Below are 22,612 nucleotides of genomic sequence, written 5' to 3'. Positions count from 1 at the left end.
GTAATTTAGTTGATGGCACTCTTCTTTGAATCAGAATTGAACCAGTGGTCCAGCGTGATTCACGAGGGCAGTGTTGGGAGCAGACTGTGCTGCTGGAAATGCTGCTTTTCAGATGACATATAAAACCAAAATCTTGACCAGTTCTTGTTAAGCGTCCTGTAGTACGTTTCACAAGAGTAGGGACAGCTGCTCTGATATTACTCTATTTCCAATGTAAATAACAGTTGCATTCTATCTATTTAAGGTTTTGTCACTTTCATTGGATAAAGTAATTTCTTATCCTTGATTTATTGTCTTGGTAGAGTGAAATGGCTCCTATATGTGATTTGTAATTCTGTGATAAGATCAGGTGCTTCTGTGCAATGTAACATAAATAATTTGGTGAATAATGATGAGTGATTATGTATAATCACACCCCCAACCCATTTCAGCACCATTGTTGACTTTATATTACCAGTGCCATTGGAATAGTTGGTTTTCAGATGTTATGTGTGTTTTTCCAGTGCAAGGATTAAAATTTATATTACAGCCAAAATGTTCAAATCCTGGTATCCTAAATCGATAGTGTGTCACCTAAAAAAAAAAAAAAAAGTCCTAATGTTTACATATGAGAAATCCAAATACTGTACCCTCCTTTAGACATTTTTGAAAATTTTCATTTTTACTTCTAAAGAGAAGAGGGCCTTATTCTCTTCACATGATTGACTCTTTACCATGTTCTGCAGTACAAAAGGAGCGTTAGTGTAAATGTGTTAGTTTTGTTTATGTATCTCAATTTGCAATACTGTACTATTTTTTTTCAAAAGTTACAAACACAACAATATCTACACACACAATAATAAGTTATACTTCTTTTACATGGGAGTTAAGGGCCACTGCTTTTTAAGTGCTTTTGAATGAAAGAAGAAATCTCCTTACTTAACATGCCAACTTCTTGAATGTTTCGTTCTTTGAAATGGCAACAAGGAGGCTTTTCATACACTGTGTTTTCCAATTCTGTTTAAATGAGTAGATCTGTTTAATGAACAATTTCACCTACCTTATTTTTCTTACATTTGTTTGTGAAGTCCATATATTTCTCACAGTAAGGTTTGAATGTCCAAAAAGTCCAGAAACCCTAAATGATCTTTTTCCTTAAAGAATGACCCCTTGACAATGGCACCAACTCTAACTGAGCAGTGAGTGTTTGCATAAGATAAATATATAAAGAGATGTAAAGATAAGAGGTTTCAGCTGAGTATTTCAGCTGTTATTTGTAACAGTGAATAGAATGAATTGAAAACTACATTTTGAGGAAATTTACAATAAGAATTAAAGGTAAACTTTGCCACTGCACATTGAGAAACCAATTTCTTGGTAGCATTGCTGTATCCTTTTAGAAAATTGGATAGGTTGCAGCATCAGCACCAGAAAGTGGATTCCATTGTATCACAAACATATTTCTTGTAGACTACCCTATAGTTCAGTTGGTTAGTTTAAAATGCTTTTCTTAAGACTATTGTTAGGAGACTGAATGTGAATGAGACACAGATGAAAACCTTTTATATTACTGTGACAACTTTCCTCGTGCAGAGTGAGGTTAGAAATATAACTGCAAAGGTGGTGTAGATACAAGTTTCTGTAACTACTAATGAGGGGGTTTTATTCTGAACTTGACAGAATTTTTTCATAACAGTTATCATGAAATATTTATTACCAGGATTTGTGGCTTAGTTTTATTTTTAATATTATAATTTAATGGGGTTTTATCAAACATCTGACTTCAGGGGAACTTTAATGTTAATCCTATTGAACCATAAATCTCTCTCTCTTCCAGTGGGAAAGACAAGACTATTACCATAAATAGTAATAAAAACTCCTATAAGCATAAGTCCCAAACCTGCAAAGACTTATGCACATGCTTATCAGAGAAGGGGTGAAACCCTGGTTCCATCCACTATGGGTTTCCCATTGGTTTTAATGGAGCCATGATTGTATGCTGGCAATAATCCCAATTATTTTTCTGAGACTACTGCTAAGGCTTGGTCAAATACTACTACTGAGACTTGACCAGTGATATCAAATGGGAGTTTTGCAATTAAGTGTATGAAGTTAAGTACATGTTGTAGGTTCGACTTCCCTTGCAAACTTCAAAAGGCCAAATATGCCATTAAATATTGACTGATTTCTCTGAGCGCCCCAACAGCCCTATTCCTGGCTCCTTCCCTACTTCCTGACAAGGAACAGGTAAGCATTTTTTTTTTAAAGAAGGGCATTAAACATCGTCAGTAATAACTGCTTTTTATAAATTTTGGGGGGGTTGAGTTCAGTATTTTCCATAGCTTAACCAGAAATCAGTGACTCAGAAACAGAGGAGCAGGGAGTCAGCCGCATATGACTATCTTGTGAGAGGCAATAATATTTTGACCGTTTTAGGAAAAGGCTGTTCGGCTGCAGCCACTGACTCTCTGTGGTGGTCAAATAGTATGACAGCAGTACTGGAGTTAGGCTGTGTTTCAGACCTATGTCTGCAGTCTGGCACAGGACTTAACCTTCACATTGTCTGTAAAACCTATCTCATGGATTATTTTGCAATGGCTGCTTCCCCTCCCCAGAGTAAAAATATCTACTGTATGGAGAAAAATTTCTTCTCTCATTTAAAATACCTCAAATGTAACAGAGTTTTAAGTTACTTAATAATGTTCACTGAGTTAGTCTTAATGCATTTTTTTTCATTGAAAAGAACACTTGTAGTTTAATAGAAAGTGTTCTGTGTACTTGGCTTTTAGAGTATTTGTGCTCTTGAGCCTTTGAGATTCCCAGGTATCAATTGTCTAATGAAACTTGCAGTAGGAGTCAAAGAATTTCATTTCTCCGTGTATGCTGCTTAATATATTTTTACCATGATGCAGATTTTAGTAGCCTGTTTGTTCAAAAATGATTGTGAACTTACCTTTATGAAAAATCAAAGTTTGAAAATAAAGGCTGTGGCTATTGTTGTTCTTCTCCTGGCAAAATGCCATGCACATTTTTCATCATATTGCAGGGATCTTGCATATGAAATTACAATTTTCTGGAAAGTGAAATTTCACCTTTCTTTTTCTTAAAGATAAATTGATCCACATTGCACTCCTGAACATGAGGGTGTTTGTGTGTGTTCATCATTTTGTGCTGGGATAAAATGCATAAGAAGGAATTCTTTATTTGAAAAAACTAGAGACAAGGCAGAGGCAAACTAGAGACTGGCTAAATATTTCAATGTTGGCATTCAATGCTCAAAGACTTATTTTTAGCCAATTGGATCACACATGTAGGTGTGTAGATATATAGCGTGTGTGTTAGTATGTGTACCGGCTAAGTATTTTTTTAAATGATGTAGTTGACTTCCATTTGTTCAAGTCAATGGCAAAACTCCCAGATTATCTGTTCATCTATGCTCTTGTTGAATTTAAATTACAATAATATTCAAGAAAGTGTTAAAGAAATAAAAAAAGAATCTTAATATTGGCCCCATGGCTGATTCTTTTGACAAAAGACTGATGAGTTTTGAATCTCATTCTTCATCCTGGTGCCAGCTAATTATTCAACATTTGGGATATTTGTGCTCAGTACTTCATTTTTTTTCTCTGCCTGAAAGTTCTAACAGTACGTTATGAACAGTCTGTTGAGTACTTTTATGAGCTAATAAACCTCCTGCCTGATTCTGTTCTGACTGATGGTGAAGTCCTCTGTCTGGAACAAGGTAAATTCAAACATCCCATCTAATGACCTTGACTTAGGATATGCAAAAATGCAGAATATAATAAATAAAACTGAAGGAGCTTCATAAAAGTGCAAACTGAGGTCAGAATGTGTGATATACAGTAATAATGATGGAATTCTGGCCCCATTAAATTAAATGATAAAATTCCCATTGACTTCTTTGGAGTTAGGATTTAACCCATGGTTTATATTTATAAAAAATACATGTTCTGTTGATAAATATCATTATTGGGAACCTATTGTAGCACATTTCATTAAGAATATCCTTGAAATAATCACCTGCAGTGTTACATTTCATTTGCTAATAATGATACAGAAAGACCGTAGGGTATTTATTCAGTTCCAAATCATAAATAATAATTCTTTCTGACAGCAAAGTTACTTTACAATTTCAGAGCTAGGCATGCTTGTAAAAAAACCAATGCAATGAAGGCTTTCTGTTTAATTAGTACATTACAGGTATCTGTTAATGCCCTGAACTGCTTTTGGCATTGTTTTTATTTTTTTTAATCATGTTTTCATCTTCATGGTGTTTTCATTTGCACAGAGTTGGCCATTTTCCAAGACATTTTATAGCCACTTGCTCTAGTATAAATAATTATCTTTTCATGTTTAAATACATGAACATATTTCCTGACTTTGAATCCTAGTCTTGAGTACGTGTACATCAGAGGAATCCAAGGTAAAAAGAAAGTATTTTTCTTTTAGTTTGTACTACTTCGTACTTAGAATACATAGAGACACTTAGATGTACCAAAACTATTTATATAATTAAAGTACACTAGACTATTAAAATTGTTTTTAAACTCCTTATATTTTATCCTCAGATGCAGACCGACATTGTGAAATAGTTGGAAGTCCTCTGAAGATCAAAAGTACTAGAAAACCACTGTCCTGTATCATTGGGTATTTAGGTGGGTATTTTCTGTTTGAGGGAAGTGAGTAAAAGTGAGATGTCAATATTTTAACAATATTTTAAAATCCCACTCACAAACAAAGGGAGCTCATAATAGCATGGCAGTAGAATGAATAAGAAAATACATTATTAAAAACTCAGATTTGCAATTGTAATCTGTTATTCAGTTGCATGGTAGAATTGATTGCATTTGCCAGATTACTTTTCACCTACTAACCAGTGCTATTTGTACACTGCTGTATAAAGGCATTCTGACTAAATATTGCAATCTAATTTTTTTTAAATAATTTTTGCCTTGGTCATGAAATTTTCCAAAGTATTCAATGTTGGTGTAAAAAAGGATCATAGGCCAATTCTGAGCCACTTTTTGAAATTCCATTTTAAGATGTTATCAATTTTTTCTAACTACCCGCTTGCTTAGAAAGATGTGATGTGTTCTAGAATGAAAACAGGAAAGAGACTATATCAGCATGCTATGATATATTTAGATCAGAGCTCCTTGGGGGGAAAAAAGTAGAAGAAAAGGGTACACAAGAGAAGGGGATAAAGGAGATTCCAGTATTTTTAGCTCAGTATTAATAAATCAAAACTAATCTTCAAAAGGGGCCACCGATGGTAATTAAATATTTATGCATTCACTTCAGAGATAGGGAAAGCCCTGTGAGCTATACTGTTCCATAAATGAATAAAGACACTGATCCAATTCTTAGAGGAGCTAAGAAGCAAAGGTAAGCATGAAGAATAATAACTCAGAGCAACAGAGAGTGATTCAATTATTACCCCAGTGTAAATCTGGATGAATGCTATGAAGCCAGTGGTGTTTCTCTCAATTTACACGGGTGTAACTGACAGCAGAAACCAACCCACAGTATTCACTGAAATTCCCATTGAAATCAATATATAGAAAGGCAGAATAAATAATAAAAGTCTCAGGATTTTCCCCAATTTTAATAAATTGATGTCTAAAACTGACAAATAGGAATTGTTATAACAATCCATTTGTTGAAAAGGCCTCTGCTGGGTCTTGGTCACATGTTATTTATTAACTTGGACATCTTTTCATCTCAAAAGTCCCAAAACATATATTCTTGCCCTTTAGTAGTGACCTTGTGCTTATGAAGGAAAAACACAGCTGCTAGTACCCCTAAAAAGCTGCAAATTCAACAATAAAAAGTCTAGTTTCTTACACAGCATTTAATTATCTGAGCCAATGTGGGGAAGCAGAGGATGGCATAGTCCCATGAAATGTTATCTTGCCTGAAAGTGGGCCTGCAGGGTGAACATACTGAAGTTTTTATGAAAAGATTAATGATAACAATATTTTCTTTGTTTCATTTTTGCTAATTTGTTTGTTTAGATTACAAATCTGAACAGTACAATAAATGAAATACCTCCATAAAAAGTGGCTAGTAGGTTGCTTTTAGTGTTGCTTACTGTGCATAATTAAATAAAATAAAGTTTGACGTTATATTAGGGTGGGTAAATACAGGCCCGTGGGCTGGATATGATCTACCAGGAGTAGCCTCTGGCAGGTCCCACATCTGTATTTGCTTTCAACTCCACAAGTGCGGGTGATCACAGCTCTCATTGGCTGCAGATCACTGTTACCAGCCAATGGAAGCTGCGGGAAATGGTGTCCCGGTCCACGCTGCTTCCAGCTGCTACCATTGGCCAGGAACAGAGATCCATGGCCAACAGAACCTGCGATCACACTTACCTGCAGATGTGCAGGTAAATATGATAGTGGCAGCCCACCAGAAGCATAACCACCACCATTTTATTACCCATCCCTGCCTTATACAATCTGTAGGTTATTGTGTTTTGCTTCTAAAATTCATCATCCCATATCATGTGTTAGAGATCTGCTTGAGAAAAAGGCTTGCTTTTTAATTTTTCATACCATTCCGTCAAATATTTGTTAGAATACATTTAGTTATACCTCATAGGAGATCATTTTTTCTCTTCATTCTTTGAGAGAATGTCAAAAGGGCTGTTGTCTATCCGCTCATTCTGAATCATGTCATTGAGTTTATAAGCACAGCAGGACTAAGCATTAAAAACAGGCCCCCTCCTTGGAGAAATTAGGATTATTTCCTGTGCAATCAATTTAGACTCCCCTGTGTGTAGGAAACAAAAACCCTGAAGTGAATGATGCTTACCTGAGGAACTTTAATTGCTATTTAATCCATTGCTGCTCTTCAACTTAGCAGACCTAGGTCAACATTTTCTTCTATGATGGCTGAGAAGAAATGAGTTAGAGGGGCAGGTACTCACTACCTCTGAAAATTAGGCCACCTATTTAGATTCCTAATTTGAGTCAATTTAAAACTTGCTGTCCTTCATTTATTTTCAGTTTTGGTATTTTGATTGCTTTAGTGGTGTTACTTGAGCTAGTAAGTAGGATTGTAATTCACTATAGCCCAGATCCTTATTGTTATTAGGCATTTAACTGTCACTGAAGTAAATGGCAAGTAGGCATCCTAAATACTTTTGAGGATTTGAACCTATATGTTTGTAAGTGGCTTGCATAATATCCAAACAGGCTGGCTTCAAGGCATTAGCACAGTATAAATGTTGATAATAGTATGTGCCTGAAGTATTAGTTTGCCTTACTGTTTTCATTTTGGGTGTGTCTAGACTACAGGGTTTTGTCGACAAAACTATACCTGCATCTACACTACCGCCAAGTTCTGTTGACAGTAAGTCGACAGAATGCAGCAGTTTTGTCGACGGTGGTAAACCTCATTCTACGAGGAATAACGCCTTTGTTGACAGAGTTCTGTTGACAAAAGGTAAGTGTGGACACAGGGAAGAATTTATGTCGACATTAAAGGCCTCCAAGAAGAAGCCCTGGTGGACGCTCCTGCCACAGCTTTCAACTCTTATCATCCCTGCCTGCAACCATCTTTAAAAGGGACAGGCACCCAGAATCAGCATTCTGGCAGCAAGCCACTTCCAGCCAGGACCCTGATTGTGCAGCTCTTCCCGGTAGGGACAGTCGGGACACATGTCCCAGAGACAAGCCCCTCAAGAACCCCCTGACTCCCTCCAGGGACACAGCCCCGCAGGAAGCCAGGGACACCAAATACTGGGCACCCTCCTGGTCTGGACCTGAGATCAAAGCCCTCATGGGGCTCTGGGCTAAGGAGGAGTCCCTCCAGGCCATGCAGTCCAGCAGGAGGAAGAATGTGGACATTTATGCCTGAATGGCAGAAGGCCTGGCTAAAAAAGGTCACCACCATCGCACACTGGAGCAGGTCAGGGCAAAGGTGAAGGAACTGAGGCAGGGATACATCAGGACCTGTGAGCGGCAGCTCCCACTCCGGGGAAACAGAACACTATTGTGCCTACCATGAGGAACTGGACCAGATCCTGGGGGCAGGGGAACCCTTGAGCAGCTTGTGGAGTCTGGGTTGGAGACTTCTGTTCAGCAGCGGCCGCAACTCCAGGCAGATGACCAAGAGCTCCAAGAGGAGGAGGAGAAGGAGGAGGAAGACAGCACTAGGAGCACCCAAGAGCCAGACACCCAAACTCAGGAGGCCTTCCAGACAACTTCGGACACTAGAGAGGGAACATCAGGTGAGTGCTGTGAGGGTCCAACACTCACAGGGCACAGCAGGCGGGAGGAAAGTGGATGGTGCAGTGTTGTGACATGTCATGCTGATCACATCCTGGGAGGGGGGTCACACCCATGGCCGCTCTCAGGAAGGGTTTTCCTACCTCTGCACCTGAATGGCTTTGAGGCACCACCTACTCTTGCGGGCAGTTTTGCCAGGTGCAGGCATGGGTTGGGGACACTGGAATTGCCTCACAGCTGCAGGCTTCTCAGCACTCTGCGGGAACCCCAACCGTGGCCTGACACTTGTCTGTGCTGCTTGACTATGGGGGAGGTGTGGGGCGGGAGGGCAGGATGGTGGCCTAAACACCTTCTGGGCTCCAGGGAGGCTGTGGCTGCTGGCCAGGCCACACCATGACTTACTGAGACCCACATGAGCATCCTCTGACCCTAGGACAGGCACTGCCTGCTGAGAAGAAGGGCATGCCCTCTCAGGGAAAGTGTGAGCATGCATGACTGACGACTTTTCCCTCTTGTCCTCCACAGCTGGACCAGCTGACCAGGAGGGGGGAGTCACACCTGCCCCACCACCCAGACGGCTGCAGGGAACCCGTCGGCACTGGCGCATGTATTTGGAGCCAGTGCGCCAGCACATCTCGATCCTGCAAAGGATGCAGAACGCAATGAACCGCAGGATAGAGGCAGAATGGTGCAGGCGCTTGCTGGAGGAATTTGCCCAGCAGCGCACTGACATTTGCGCTGCAATCCAGGAGGTCATGTCCTTCCCCAGTCCTCTGCCTGGTCCTGCTCCTCCTGCTCAGCCTGCCCCCCCTTCAGCCCCTGCCCCCCCTTCAACCCCTGCCCCCCCTCAGCCCCTGCCATCCCAGACTCAGCTACAGCCCCACCTCCTGCCCAGCCCCCTACCGTCCCAGCCCGCAGGAGTGCCCATCTCCGATCTGGCCTCCGCAGCCGAGGTGGCAGAGGCTCCTCATCCTAGGCGGCACCTTCAGCTGTGGGCCTCCCTCCCCCCTTCCAGGTTGACATCCCCTTTCCCCCCTGTGAAAGTCATTTAGGGGAGCACTTTATTTTGTTAACAAAAACCATTTATTTTTCAGAATACAAGCGTTTTATAGTTTTGTAACAAATCCACAGTGAAGTAAACTGTACACATTTTTTTTCAACAACAACACCTGTCTCTTTTTTCAATGTGATTGTGTGCAATGTGAATGTGGAGCCGGGAGGGGTTTTGGGGAGGAAGGCATTGGGGGCATGAGGCAATCCTACAGTTGGAAGGCCCTGGGGACAATCATCGGCCTCCTTGTGAGAACTGCTCCCGCAGGGCTTCTCGGATTTGCAATCCTGACTAGTGGGCTTGCCGGATGGCAGATGTCTGGGGCTGCTCAAAGTGCCTCCCCTCCACATCAGCCCGTGTCCCCCATGCAGGGAGGGAAACCTCCCCTTTCCTTTCTATGAGGTTGTGCAGCACGCAGCATGCAGCAACCACATTGGGGATGTTGCGTTCCCCCATGTCCAGCTGAGTGAGCAGGCATCTAACTCTGCCCTTCAGATGGCCAAAGGTGCACTCCACCTGGTAGCGAGCCCGATTCAGGCGGGAGTTAAAGAGTTCCTTGCTCGCATCCAAGTGTCCTGTGAATGGCTTCATGAGCCAGGGTATAAGGGGCTATGCCGCATCTGCCACGATGCATATAGGCATCTGCACATCCCCTACTGCCAAGTTTCTGTCCGGTTTCAGCCTGCGGTGCAAGTACAAGTTCTGGAATATGTGGGCATCGTGTGCCTGGCCTGACCATCCGACACAAATGTCTGTGAATTGTCCCTGGTGGTTGACCAGGGCCTGCAGCACCATCGAAAAGTAGCCCTTTCTATTAATATACTAGGCTGCCCAGTGGGGTGGGGCACGGATGGGGATGTGCATCCCGTCGAGTACTCCACCGCAGTTGGGAAATCCTAGTGCTGTAAATCCAGCCACGATGGCATTCAGGTTTCTGCAGCAGACGGTCCTGTGAGGCAGCTTTGAATTGATGGCCATCACCACCTGCAGAAAGAGACAAATAGAAACACACAGAACAGGACATTAGAGGGGTTGGCTCAGCTGATGAAAGGTGCTCTCCCCCGGACCCTGAGAGCCCCCCTCAGGCAACCCCTCTCCTGCCCCCGCCCCACTCACCATGGCAGGGTGAGGCCGAGAGGGCTTCTACCTCTGCCACCCCATCCCCAATTCCCTGTACCTGGTCCTGACTGCCCCCCTTAGCTGCCTGCCCCCACCCCCCTGGACTGTCCCCCGCGAGTGACTTACATCCATCAAGACGGCCCCAACAGTAGACCTCCCCACGCCAAACTGACATCCAACGGAGTGGTGGCTGGCTTCCACAGAGCAATAGCGATGCGCTTCTCTAGGGGGTTGGCAGGCTGGTGTTGCAGGGCAGGGGCAAGCCAGGCACAACGCTTCTGGAAAGTGGACTTCTGCATCCGAAAGTTTCGGAGCCACTGGTCATCGTCCCACTCGTCATCATCCCACTGCTCCATAACAAGTTGGTCCCAGCAGTCTGAACTGGTGTCCAGCCCCAAAACTGACCTCTCCAGGAATAAGTTCACGGGCAAGGGCAGTAGTAGGGCTGCAGCCTGAGTGAAGGGCTCAAGGCTGGGCTCTGAATCCAGCTCTGCCACAAACATCATGATGCTTTCATGAAGCTGCAGCAGAGCTTCCAGCATCACAGTGTGGGGCCATCACCTGCCCAAGGGCAACTCAGGCTCCATGGCCAAAAACACAGTGCAAACCACAAAAACAAACCTGAAAATAAACTGCTGTGGTGTCCAAGGAAGCAGGGCAACCAAAGCAAAAACTGCAGCAGCTTTGCTTTCCCTCTAGGAGGTAGGCAAGCCAGAAGCAGGAGTAGAAAAATGGCTGTCCGGGAGGATCCCTTTAAGCACGCGTCTCTGCAAAGAGCAAGGAGAAGCTCCAGGAACTTAAGGCTGCTCCTGTGACCTTCCAGAAGCACTTCCAGGTGCCTTCTTTTGTCGACAGTCAATTTTTCGATCCGCGTTATGTAGTCTAGATGCTCTTTGTCGACAGAGGCTTTGTCGACAGTATCTGTTGACAAAGCCTCTGTCGACAAAAGCCTGTAGCCTAGACATACCCTTAGATCTCTGAAATGGAAATTTACAACGAGTCATGCTTACTGGTTTTGTGTTGTACTGCTGTGCAGGTGACCTTAATGAGATCCTTAGGATGTGATCCAATATTGACTTCTCAGGCACTCTTAATTCTGGCATTTCCTAACTTTTGCATGCTTGCCTTTAGAACCTGAATAATGTTCTTTTCACATAGGCTTTGTTGTGTGTAATTCCCCGGGTTTTTAAAAAGGAAACTGGAAAAAACAGAAATTTATCATGTTGCATCATATTGGCACCCTCTCCTTCCTGTCTGGGTGCTTCAGAGGGAGTCATTGTGAGTATGGGAGAGAAAGCATCTGCCTGCTCTAAGTTCAGGTGCCATGCCTTAGTGCTCAGCTGTATTCGCAGGGAAAGTTCAGCAAAGCCCCAAGTAGGAGCCTGCTCATTGTGGACAGAAAAGGTTGAACTCTGAAAAGTCTTTGCTGAGCATGTGTGAACTGTAGTTTTTCAAAGGCTTATAACTTGGCCAAATGTGTGCAGACTTTCATAGGATAACAAAAGGAGCATTCCTGATACATAGCCATGCCTCCTCTCCCTTATGTTGACAAGTGTTAAGACTCTGGGGGAAATAGAGCTTTTCAAAGAAAAGTTTAGCAGAATTAACATGGAGAAATTTAATTTTCTGTAGCTTTTCTCTCAGAACAACCGTTTTGGCTGAAATCTCGCTGATCCATCCCTCTTTGCGCCCCCCCCCCCAAAAAAAAAACCTACACCAGCCTGCGGCAGACACATAGCAGGATTAGTCCAAATGGATTACAGTTTGGCAATTATAGTCAACTAAAAGTAAAATCTTATAGGAAATGTTGGGCAGCTTTAGTAATATGCGTTATTACTAGATCCAATTGTAATATAATATACACACCCAAACATACTATAAGGGTTTTAACTAAATAAATATTTTGTTTGTTTGCCCTAATGTGAGGGTCAAATGTGAGGTTTCTGTCCCACGTAACCCACGTTTAAAGGAATTTTCAGATTGTCTTTTCCCCTGCCTATTAAACACACAAAATTAAGCAGTCATGAAACTTACCTCAGGCAACCCTGAATGAACCAGATTTTTCATATTAGGGAGAGCCATTGAGACCGAATCATTATGTAAAGGTTTGGAAACATACTAGGCCTGAAGAAAGTGACTTTGAGTTCATTGGAAAATTAAATGTGCTTTTAATTGATAAAATGAGTGGATAAAGTATTTTAAAATGAATATTTACAATCTCTTTCCCCCTCAACCCAATAGAGATTCATCCTGCAATGAAACCTAATGTAGTCAGGTCAATGCCAAGCCTTCAAAGTCCAGCTGTAAAACGAATGCTTGCAACTCCTAATCATTCATCCCGAAGTATATTGGGGAAAAGAAACTACAGTCATCACAATGGACTTGATGGTATGTAAAATTAAGATTTAGGAAAAAAAAGTATCTTTATGTGAACTATAAAATGTATTGGCTTATGTACTGAAAACTGAATATCCAAAATTTCAGTTAAGTATAAGATACAGTCTATGTTTCCTCCGGGCACCTGCCCAGCAGGTTATCAAGGGCCATGCACTTTAGATGTCCCTTGCCCCATGGCGGTGCTGCACCTGCCGTCTGCTTTGGAGCCCTTGGCTAGCTGCTCCTGGGAGCCTACTGCTTGCTGTGTAGAGCAGGGTGTGAGATAGGGAGGTGTTGATGCCAGAGTGTCCCCCTGCACTATTTCTCCCTGTACCCCATCTACACAAAGTGACAGGACTCAGGAGTGCGACAGAGGGAGTTTGCTGGCAGCTACTTCTGTGTCTGAACAAGCAGACTTCAGAACTGAGTACTAATTTATTTAAAAGGGGCAATGTGTGTCTGTCACACACACACGTGTGCACACATACAATATCTTTCACACTCACCTCCCTGCACATATTTGTATTATAGTTGTTGTTACTTTTTGCTACTCCTTTCAAAGTGTATTATTTAAGTTTTTTGACTGCTCTATGCATTTTATAACTTTGATTTCTTTTGCTTAATTTTAATCAATGCCTATCCTGTGCTGCCTGGAGTAATTATGACAACTTTTAAAATACATATATTATATCTAGATTGTTTTGTTTGTAATGGTGGTGCACATCCACACATTACCTCAATATGGTGCATGTAACAAAATTCATTCTGCACGTAGATGGAAAAAATTAGAGGGAACACTGGAAAGTAAGTAGTATATTACATTAAGGAATGGATCATAAATCTCTAAATAAAGCAACAGACTACAAGCATAATAATTGTCATAAAGATGCAACATTATGAATGTTGCTACCCCGAGTAGTTAGCACATTTCAACAGCAATAGAGAATAAAACTCACTGGGTTTTATAGAATCTATTCATTCACAGGTTTGCTTTGAATGTGGCTCAGAGATGTACATTGGTACCAAAACTTGTGCAAGATATGTACTGTACTGCTACAAGAGCTGTTATTCTTCCTGCTAGTTTACCAACATGATTGTAATTATTGGATGAATACAATATATATAGTTTGGTTGAAATATTTGGCTCAAATTCTCTGAGTTGCATTTGCCAAGGAGGAAGGAAAAATAATGTCTAGCCATCTTGTGGCCCAATATTCTGGGACTCAGGACCAGTCCAGTCCCTGCTGTAAATTAGAACAGTTTATGCCTTATGGTACTATAAGCCTGGTTTCTAGTTGCTTTGCTTCATGATATCATGCAAAGCTGCCAGAGTGGCCTTGAAAACTGGGCAAACATGTTGTAAAGATTTGTGAGTAATTGTTAATGTGACTCAAAACCATATTAAAGTGTGCTTATACTCTGTAAAGTGACTTTGTTATGGTATCTCTCTGGTGCTTGCACTATCACCATTAGCCTACAAATTCTGCAATTGAAACATAATGAACAGTTCGATCTGATGTGCAAGTCAGACTGGAATCCAGATCATGCTTCTTTACCTGTGTTGGCTCTGTTTAGCTAGCAAGAGTGAAAAGTAATAGAACATATTTTATTGAGTAAAATAAGAAGATCTGACTGGATACAAATGAAGAACAGATCAGTGGAATAAAAAATCCATTTACTCAATTTTCCGTGTAATACCGCACCATATACTCTTGACCTAATAAACGTAAATCTTCAAATACCATAGATTACTGGCTGCTTGATATAAAAGATCATTCTGCAATTATATTCAGAAGCATGAAATTCTGCCCTCTCCAATACAGTGAATCCTCATTTGGTTTATCTGATCAAGGTAGTGAGGACAGGAATATGGAATTGGATTTATGGAATCACAAATAGAAAACATATGAAGACACTTATTCTTTGTGATTATTTTTTGCCTGAAACATGGCATATTGGAGGTGCAGGGGATTTTTTTTCCTAGAAAATGTAAATATTAGAAATTGAAGGAGTTGTTAGACTATTAAGTCTCCCTTCACCACTACACCCCTCCCTTCTGCCCTTCTCCCTGCCATCACAGAAGTAATTGGAGATGTATTTTATGGTCTATTGATAGGTTGTATTCTAACTTGGAGACCCATTCCAACTCCTATTAATCTGGGCAAATCCTGTTCTCCCATCTGTGATTACATATATTGTTTTGTCCATGCCATCTGATAGCTAGTAACATCCTGAAAATAAGTTCTAGTGGGAGCTATGTATAAACATGGGATTTCCCCCTGAATGTGCACTATAGATTTATCAAAGCTTCTCTTTGCCAAACATTAATGATATACATTATTATATGTTCACTCTTAAGTGAATATGGTGCTGCATAGGAGATTGATGGCACCAATATGGTCCCTGGCACAGACCATGACAAGACAGAATTTACGTAGAGAGGGATATGGCCAGTAGAGTTGTATATGTTTCATAGAATAGATGTTTCCTTAGATTTTATTTGGCAGTTTGCCAGGGAGGCTCCTCTGGAAATACGGGTTGCTGTAATGAACATCATCATGAGTTTTTATTAGTACAGTGACATTTGCTAAGTGACAACATTGAATGAAAAATTCATCCTATTTTTTTTACCCATTTACAAAGCACTGTCTTTAAAGAGTGGCTCTAGAGCAGTTATATGTAAGAGAAGAATTTGGACCTTAAGTCAGTGTGCAAACAGTCAAATCGTGCCACTACACAGTAAGCAGGTAACCTGATTGTTAAAACATGCCACCCAATGGGACAGGGCCACAACTCTGGGACTCTTATTATTATAAGGAGCATTTTGCATTCAAGAGAAGTGTATTGCACAGGCTATACTGAGGAAGGAAGTGATGATCTTGTATAAATCACTAGGTTGTCTCAGGATACCTGGAATTTATATTCCTGAGTCAGTCATAGATTCCCTGTGTGACAGTGAGCAAGACATTTATCTTGCTTGCCTCAGTTCCCATCTGTAAAATGAGGATATTGATACTTCCCTAAAACACAGAAATGCAATACATTTATTAATGTTGGTGAGCCAAGCTTTTCTGGCTCTTCTAACAGTTTGCAGTAGCTTTGTTTAAATATTACTCATTTACTTAGGGGAGGAAGCGATGATGTGAAGAAAACTGATTTTCTTAAGTGGATTGTATCAGATGAATGGTTTGCAATAGAAAGATTGTTTAATAGTTTATTAATGATTAATGGAGATTAATGGCGTTGCTACCAAGTTAAGCAACTGGACAGATTCTAGATAATGTTACCAGCACACTAGAAGGGGCAAGATATATAGATCTGAATCAAGAGTACTTCTGTGTGTTTTGGACAGTTATGGGGTCATAGCGTGGCTACTTTGGGTTGGATTTTCCTAGCATATTATCACTATTATTATGCAACCTAGGGATGTGCTTACAGACATAGGCTTTGTCTACATTACTGTGGCAAATCAATTTTACTTATGTAACTTCAGTTCTATGAATAACATAACTGAAGTTGACATTGTTAGATCCACTTACCATGGGGACTACGCTGCACTGTGTTGATGGAAGAAGATCTCCCATAGACTTTCCTTATGCTTCTTGAGGAGGTGGAGTACACAAATTGATGGGAGAGTGCTCACCCACCAATTTAGCTTGTTTTTCACCCACTAAATTGACATTCGCTTCATTATTGCAGCAATGGTGATCTATCAGCAAGTGAAGACGCACTCTTACACAGAGATAAAAACCTATACAAAACAGTTTACAATCTAAAATCGATAGATAAACTTCTTGCAGTGTTCCAGATATTTCACTAATCTTTTATTGACATATTTTCCATTCAGATGTCTTTTACTGGATCCTGACTGGTAGGTTTTAATGATGGAAGGGACTTTTATTATCATTTAGTCTGATTTTTTCCGTGACATAGAACATAGAATTTCACCCAGCAATGTCTTCATCAAGCTCATAACTTCTGTTAGAACTGTAGGTTATCTTCATTGATGATTAAGATAATGGCCTGGAGAGTAAATGTAATGAAATTTGCAGATGATACCAAGCTGGGAGAAGTTGCAAGTATTTTGGAGGACAGGATTAACATTCAAAATAATCTGCACAAACTGGAGAAATGATCTGAGGTAAATAGGATGAAATTGAATAAGGACAAATGCAACTAACTCTGTTTAGGAAAGAACAATCAGTTGTACACATACCAAATGGGAAATGATTGCCTAGGAAGGAGTGGTGCGAAAAGGAATCTGGGGGTCAGCATAAATCACAAGCTAAATATGAGTCAAGAGCAGAGTTCCCTCTCAGCTGCATGACCATGCAGCTGTCTAGTAAACCCCATGTAGGGGCTCAGGGCTGCCAATGACAGAACTGCTGCAGCCTTCCTCCCCCAGCCATGGCGGCTCTCTGCTGGGGCTGGAGGAGTGCACCACTCCTCTCCAGCTGCAGCAGCTCCCTACAGGGGCTGGAGGAGAGGCATGCTCCTCTGGCCCCAGAAGGAAGCTGCCACTTCTGGGAAAACATGTTCTCCTCTGGTCCCAGCAATAGGACTGGATTAAGAAAGGAGTTTTGGGGCTCCTTTGCCCAGGGCCCTGAGTAGCAGCCTGTAAGGCCCCTTTATTCTGGGACAGCCCTCCCTGGCCAGGGGCAAGAAAGGAAGGCTGCTTCATGTACTACACACCCTTCTCTCCACTCTCTCCTACCCTCCCCCTCCGCCACATCACTGCAAATGCTGGGAAGATCTATCCCCATACTATCCTTGTTTGGAGACTCCACACCCACAGCTCTCATTGGCTAGGAATTGCAGACTTTAGGGGCTGCTGGGGGCAGTGCCTGCAGGTGAGCACAGACCATGCAGAGCCATTCCTCTCACCAGGTGTTGCCCCAGCTAAGCACCCCAGTTCCCCTGGGTATTGATGGAAGAGAAAGTATTTCTTAATCACATAAGACAGTGATAGGCCACCTGTGGCCCACTGGACACATGCAGTCATAGGGGCTTCACCTGTGGCCCATGGACCTCCTGGCTGTCCCACTCCCCCACACGCCTCTTGCACTGGGGCACCAAAGCCCCATCACTTCCTACACTTCCCCCCTCCTTCCCAGCACTTTCAAAGGATCCGCAAGTTGCCAGATTTGCACTCCATCCGTGCTCCTCCCGCTCCCTACCAGAGCTGGAAAGCCGCACATCAGCTGTTTGCAGGGTTCCAGCTCTGGGAAGGAGGGGGAGAATTGGGTGTGGAGTATGAATCAGGTGATTTACAGTGCTCTGAGGGTGCTTCTACACTGCACCCTTACTTCAAAATAAACTACACAATTGCACTCTGCAAATTGCATAGCTAATTTTGAAATAAAGTACTATTCTGAAAAGTCCCTTAACCCTTGTGGAATTAGGGTTACAGGGACACCGGAATAGCGCACCTGTTATTTTGAAATATATTTCGAAATAATGGGTGGATTTAAAGACACGGATTAACTATTTCGGGATACTACATGAATGTATCCCAAAATAGCACCGCTGTCTAGACATAGCCTGAAAGTGCTGCGAGGATGGGGGAGGTTCACATAACTGTGGGGTTTCATTGCCCCAATGCGCAAGAGGTGCATGTGGAGGGGGTCAGATGACGGGGCCGTGGAGCCGCAGATGGAACCCCAGTGGGCCGCATCCTAACTTAGGTGAAGGAGGGCCGCCCACGCTATACGATATGAGTACATCATCCTGCTTCTTTTTAAATACAGATCAGTAACAAGGTGCATAATTAGAGAAGCTTGGGATGTGTGTCTGTTTTCCGTGTCATTGCAGCTGCAATATTATGCTATTTTTAAATAATAATATTATTTTTAATATTACAGCATATACCATACTAAATAATATCTTTGATTACAAAAGAGGATTTTGTTTTGTTAGTGTTATTGTAGGACATCAATTCACAATAGCCAGGAAATATACATTTGAAGTGGTTGATGTGTGTTCTGTTTTTTAACTTACACTTTAATGAAACAAATAAAACTGGGCACAGTTGCATATACTGTCTTACCTTTTAATATCTTGTCTCTTGGCATTTTCTTAACCTTAATATTACTGAAGCAAAGAAAAATCTCTGAATGTCCAGGTTTGCTTTCGTCATTTCTATTAGAAAAAATGTTTAAAGGAAGCCAGAAAAACAAGTTTACCCATCATATGAACAATTTATGGCTCTTAAGTAAACACTATGTATGCTTGTGTAAATACGTATTTACATGTGACATGTTTTAAGGCATTGCTTTTTTACATGGGTAGGTCCGCATGCTATTTTGGGGGTGTGCTTATTATTTAGCTAATAATGGATGTAGTAGCTCAAAGGTATAGGTGAAAACATAAAATTAGACTCATTTTTGAAAGCTGAGTTGGAGTTATAAGACCATCATCCCTCCCATTACTTAACATCTAAAGCCTTTATTGCTTTGGGTTTGGGGAGGAGAGTGAAAAGCTAGTGAAGGAAAAGTTGTTGGAACTTAATATCATTTTTTAAGATGTAAGATGCTGGCTTGACGTAGCTCAACACTGAGATCCATTATTCAGTTGAATCTGAAATACTGGCAGATTCGTGAAAAGCTTCTCTACACTGCCACACATTGTTCATCTACGTTTTCTAGAGGGACTCGCTGGAGAGGTGTAACTACTCGTTGGTAGTTCAATCCTTGGGCAATGTTTGGTCTCTCTGCTGAGACTGCTAAGAAGGGAAGCAGTTAGCATCTTTTGGGATGATGATGTTTGTGATGAGGACATGTTCAATAGGAACTGGACTGTAATGTATGCGATCCAGATTTGAGCCATTAATCTACGCTCCATATCCTGTATAGAATGTAACTACATTGGAAGAAACAGCAGTGCTATTATGTCAAAAAAGTCAGGATGAAAACAAGTTATTTCAAGTACTGCACTAGGATGAGAGTAATTAAAGCAGAAAAATACCATTGACTCTGTCTCCTTGCAAGTGATAGCCAGATAGAGGATAGATGGGTATTTTATAGACAATATATTACTTCTGTGTCTTTCTACATGGACTGTAAAAGGGGTTTTTTTGTATATGTGGGGGGTTTTCATGGATGATAGTGGCTCTTTCCACAAGTCAAAGAACAAGTAACTGAGTTGGTGTGGGCACAGTTCTCCTAAAGGTTTTTATGTCTTCTCAGCCATCCTAATAATCTGGCAGCTCATCTCTCATACAGAAACCAGCAGATTATCTAAGAAAAAGACAAGTCAGAGTAGTCAAGTCCAGCATGTCCTTGTAGAAATGACCAATGGAATGGAGAATTCAGAAGATTGGATAGTCTGAAAAATGCTCTGTTTTCCATGGAAGACTAACTCCTGAAGGCAACTGTCCCAATTTAAGGTCCCCAACTATAGTTGGTACTTTCATTTGGAAAAAGAATGGGAGCAAGTGGTTTGGAAGAACTTTAAGAAAACACCATGCACAAGAATTCTTATTTTAGGTTGAGCACTTGGAACTTTGAGAAAGAATGTTCCAAAAACAGAACTATATTCTTCGGTAGATTTCTGTGTTTTAAAGCCAATTCTCAGCCTTGTGAACAATACTACCACAATGATTTCAAAGGAGTCTATGTGTCTTTAATTTATTTTAAATAAAATTGTATACATTTGATTTTAAACACTTAAGGCTTTAAGCTTGCTTTATATTGTTGCTTGCACTTATCATTTTTAATTCTTCTGGATGAGTGCATTGTTTTCCCATATCCCGAACAAAATATTTCTGACTTATGTAATGTATTCTGCAGGATTACTTTTATTGCAAACTTCACTGTATATAATTACCAGGAAATTTAAGTTTTTCAGCTTTTTAGAGGAAACACTCAACATCATATACATAATCTTCATTCCTTCAATTCTTCATTCCGTATATACTCACTGGATGGCAGAAAAACCTGTCATCGATTATACACCTTTTGAAAACTTCCTCTAGATGCATGCTGCTGTTTTTATCTACTCTAGGAGATGCAATTGCTTTCACATCTTCTGATGCTATTGCTGCAAAACCCAAGACAACTTAGATTATTTAAAATATGTCTTGGTGGCTAAGAAGAGCAGTCTCACCCAAAGTAGAATTCTCTCTGCAGACATTTTGCAATATGCTTTTGCTGATCCTGATCAACAGAAATTGGAAAGATGCCAAGAAGATTCAGGTGTGTAACAAGACTCTGATGACTATTTTCTCCTGTGGTTACTATAAAAAAGACTCTCTGCATATTTTGAATCTAACAATATTTTTTTTCATGCTATAGGATTCCAAGTCAATTTAGCAATCCCTTCACCCACCGGTTTAACTGTGAGCAAAAACATTTCAGGTTAATTGTAAGCTATGAAAATCCCTCATGATAGTGATGGTTTAATGATTACCGCTAATTATTTATATGATATTTTTAACTAAGATCTTTTGCAGTTTTCCCCCATCTACTGGCAGGAACTTCTCCACTTTGACATGGAACAGAGCCAGAGTGTCCCTCGGACATCTGGGATGTTATTGACAACTAACAAGCCAAGCAACCACTCGGTACCTGATGGACTTTGCATCACTATCTTGGCTTATGGGTAGAGAGAGAAAGTAGCAATGCCCGTTTTCCAAATCACAACAGAATGTAACCACCAATCCTGACCCTAATTCTTTCTCCCTTTTCCAGAACGCTCATGCTGTATTTCAGACTGAGATGTCTTCTTTCCTTTCTCCCCATCAAGAGTTGCCTCAGCTCCTGGAGGAACAAATATTGGGGTGTACTGCTGAGAATAAGGACTATACTAAGCTGATTCCTGCTGCATTTGTCTGGGACACCCAGTGTACAGCCAGGTGGGAAGGTGACATGAGCAGTTGACAAAGCAAGGAAAAGGACAAACCACCAAACAATCTAACTCCAGTTTTTGATGACAGTCTAATCTCTCTCTCTCTTTTCTCCTCCATATCATTGACTATTTAGGCATAGAACTCATATAGGTATGAGTGGGGGAAGAAACAGACCTTTTATTGCTCCCTCTTTTTCTGCTGGAAGCTTGAAATACAATATGCCAAGTGCAGGAAAATGTAAACAGTGTCTCTCACTGGCAAAGTATTGAGAGACTAGAGACTTTCTTGTTCAAGTCTTTTTTGCTTCATGGAGAAACAATAAAAGTTGCATGTATCTGCTTCATCTTGACTCTTTGGATATATAATCATATGTGAAAATATGTATACCAGAAAGGTTTTTTTCATGGTACAGTTGAATTTCTTGTTTAGATATGTACTAGTGTATTTTATCTGTGGTGCAATCTCTCTCTGTCTTTTTTGTTTGCAGAAATCTCTCTGATATCCGACTCTCAGTTTTGTTTCTTAATAGGGATTTCACACATACTCCTGAGAGAGCATTATCTCATATGGAATGTATATCAGGAGCAGTCGTATAAAATTATTAATTTGAAGCTGAATTTGCTAGTATGTGCATTACTGTTGAAATGAGTATTTTATTAGCTTATGAACTTAGTGTTGTTCATTATTTACTACCAACATCTTTTTTTAACCTGTCAACTGGTCACTTTTGATATGTAATTAATTAAAACTAAATAAACAAGGAACTCCACAACATCCATTTTTTGTCATCCATTTCACAGTGAATTCAGTATGTAAACCTGCCTGTGATTAACTTTACCTTCAGCATCAATCTTCCTCAAAAAGTGTGAAACAGAACTTATATGTCATGTTCTTGTTGGCTGTTTTCTCCCCTTTAAAACAAGTTTTTGGACATGATCATTCCGTCTTCCTTGCTTCTGCCACATGCCTAGCTATGTGCCAGAATGT

At 41.0% G+C, this 22,612-nt stretch overlaps 1 protein-coding gene across 1 annotated transcript in view; it reads left to right on the top strand.

Annotated features, from left to right (window-relative positions):
- The window catches only part of MTA3 (metastasis associated 1 family member 3), a 181,248-nt gene extending 158,887 nt beyond the window's left edge, over nt 1-22,361 (top strand). The window contains exons 15-17 of the mRNA XM_006133984.2: nt 4,569-4,655; nt 12,646-12,792; nt 21,468-22,361. Of these exons, the coding sequence (XP_006134046.2) occupies nt 4,569-4,655; nt 12,646-12,792; nt 21,468-21,493 (260 nt within the window). The 3' untranslated portion in view covers nt 21,494-22,361. The remainder of the gene's footprint in view (nt 1-4,568; nt 4,656-12,645; nt 12,793-21,467) is intronic.
- Nucleotides 22,362-22,612: the final 251 nt, after the last annotated feature.

This window comes from Pelodiscus sinensis, chromosome 3, assembly GCF_049634645.1.
Source record: "Pelodiscus sinensis isolate JC-2024 chromosome 3, ASM4963464v1, whole genome shotgun sequence".
Lineage (NCBI taxonomy): Eukaryota > Metazoa > Chordata > Testudines > Trionychidae > Pelodiscus > Pelodiscus sinensis.
This window is presented reverse-complemented; position numbering and strand designations above follow the sequence as displayed.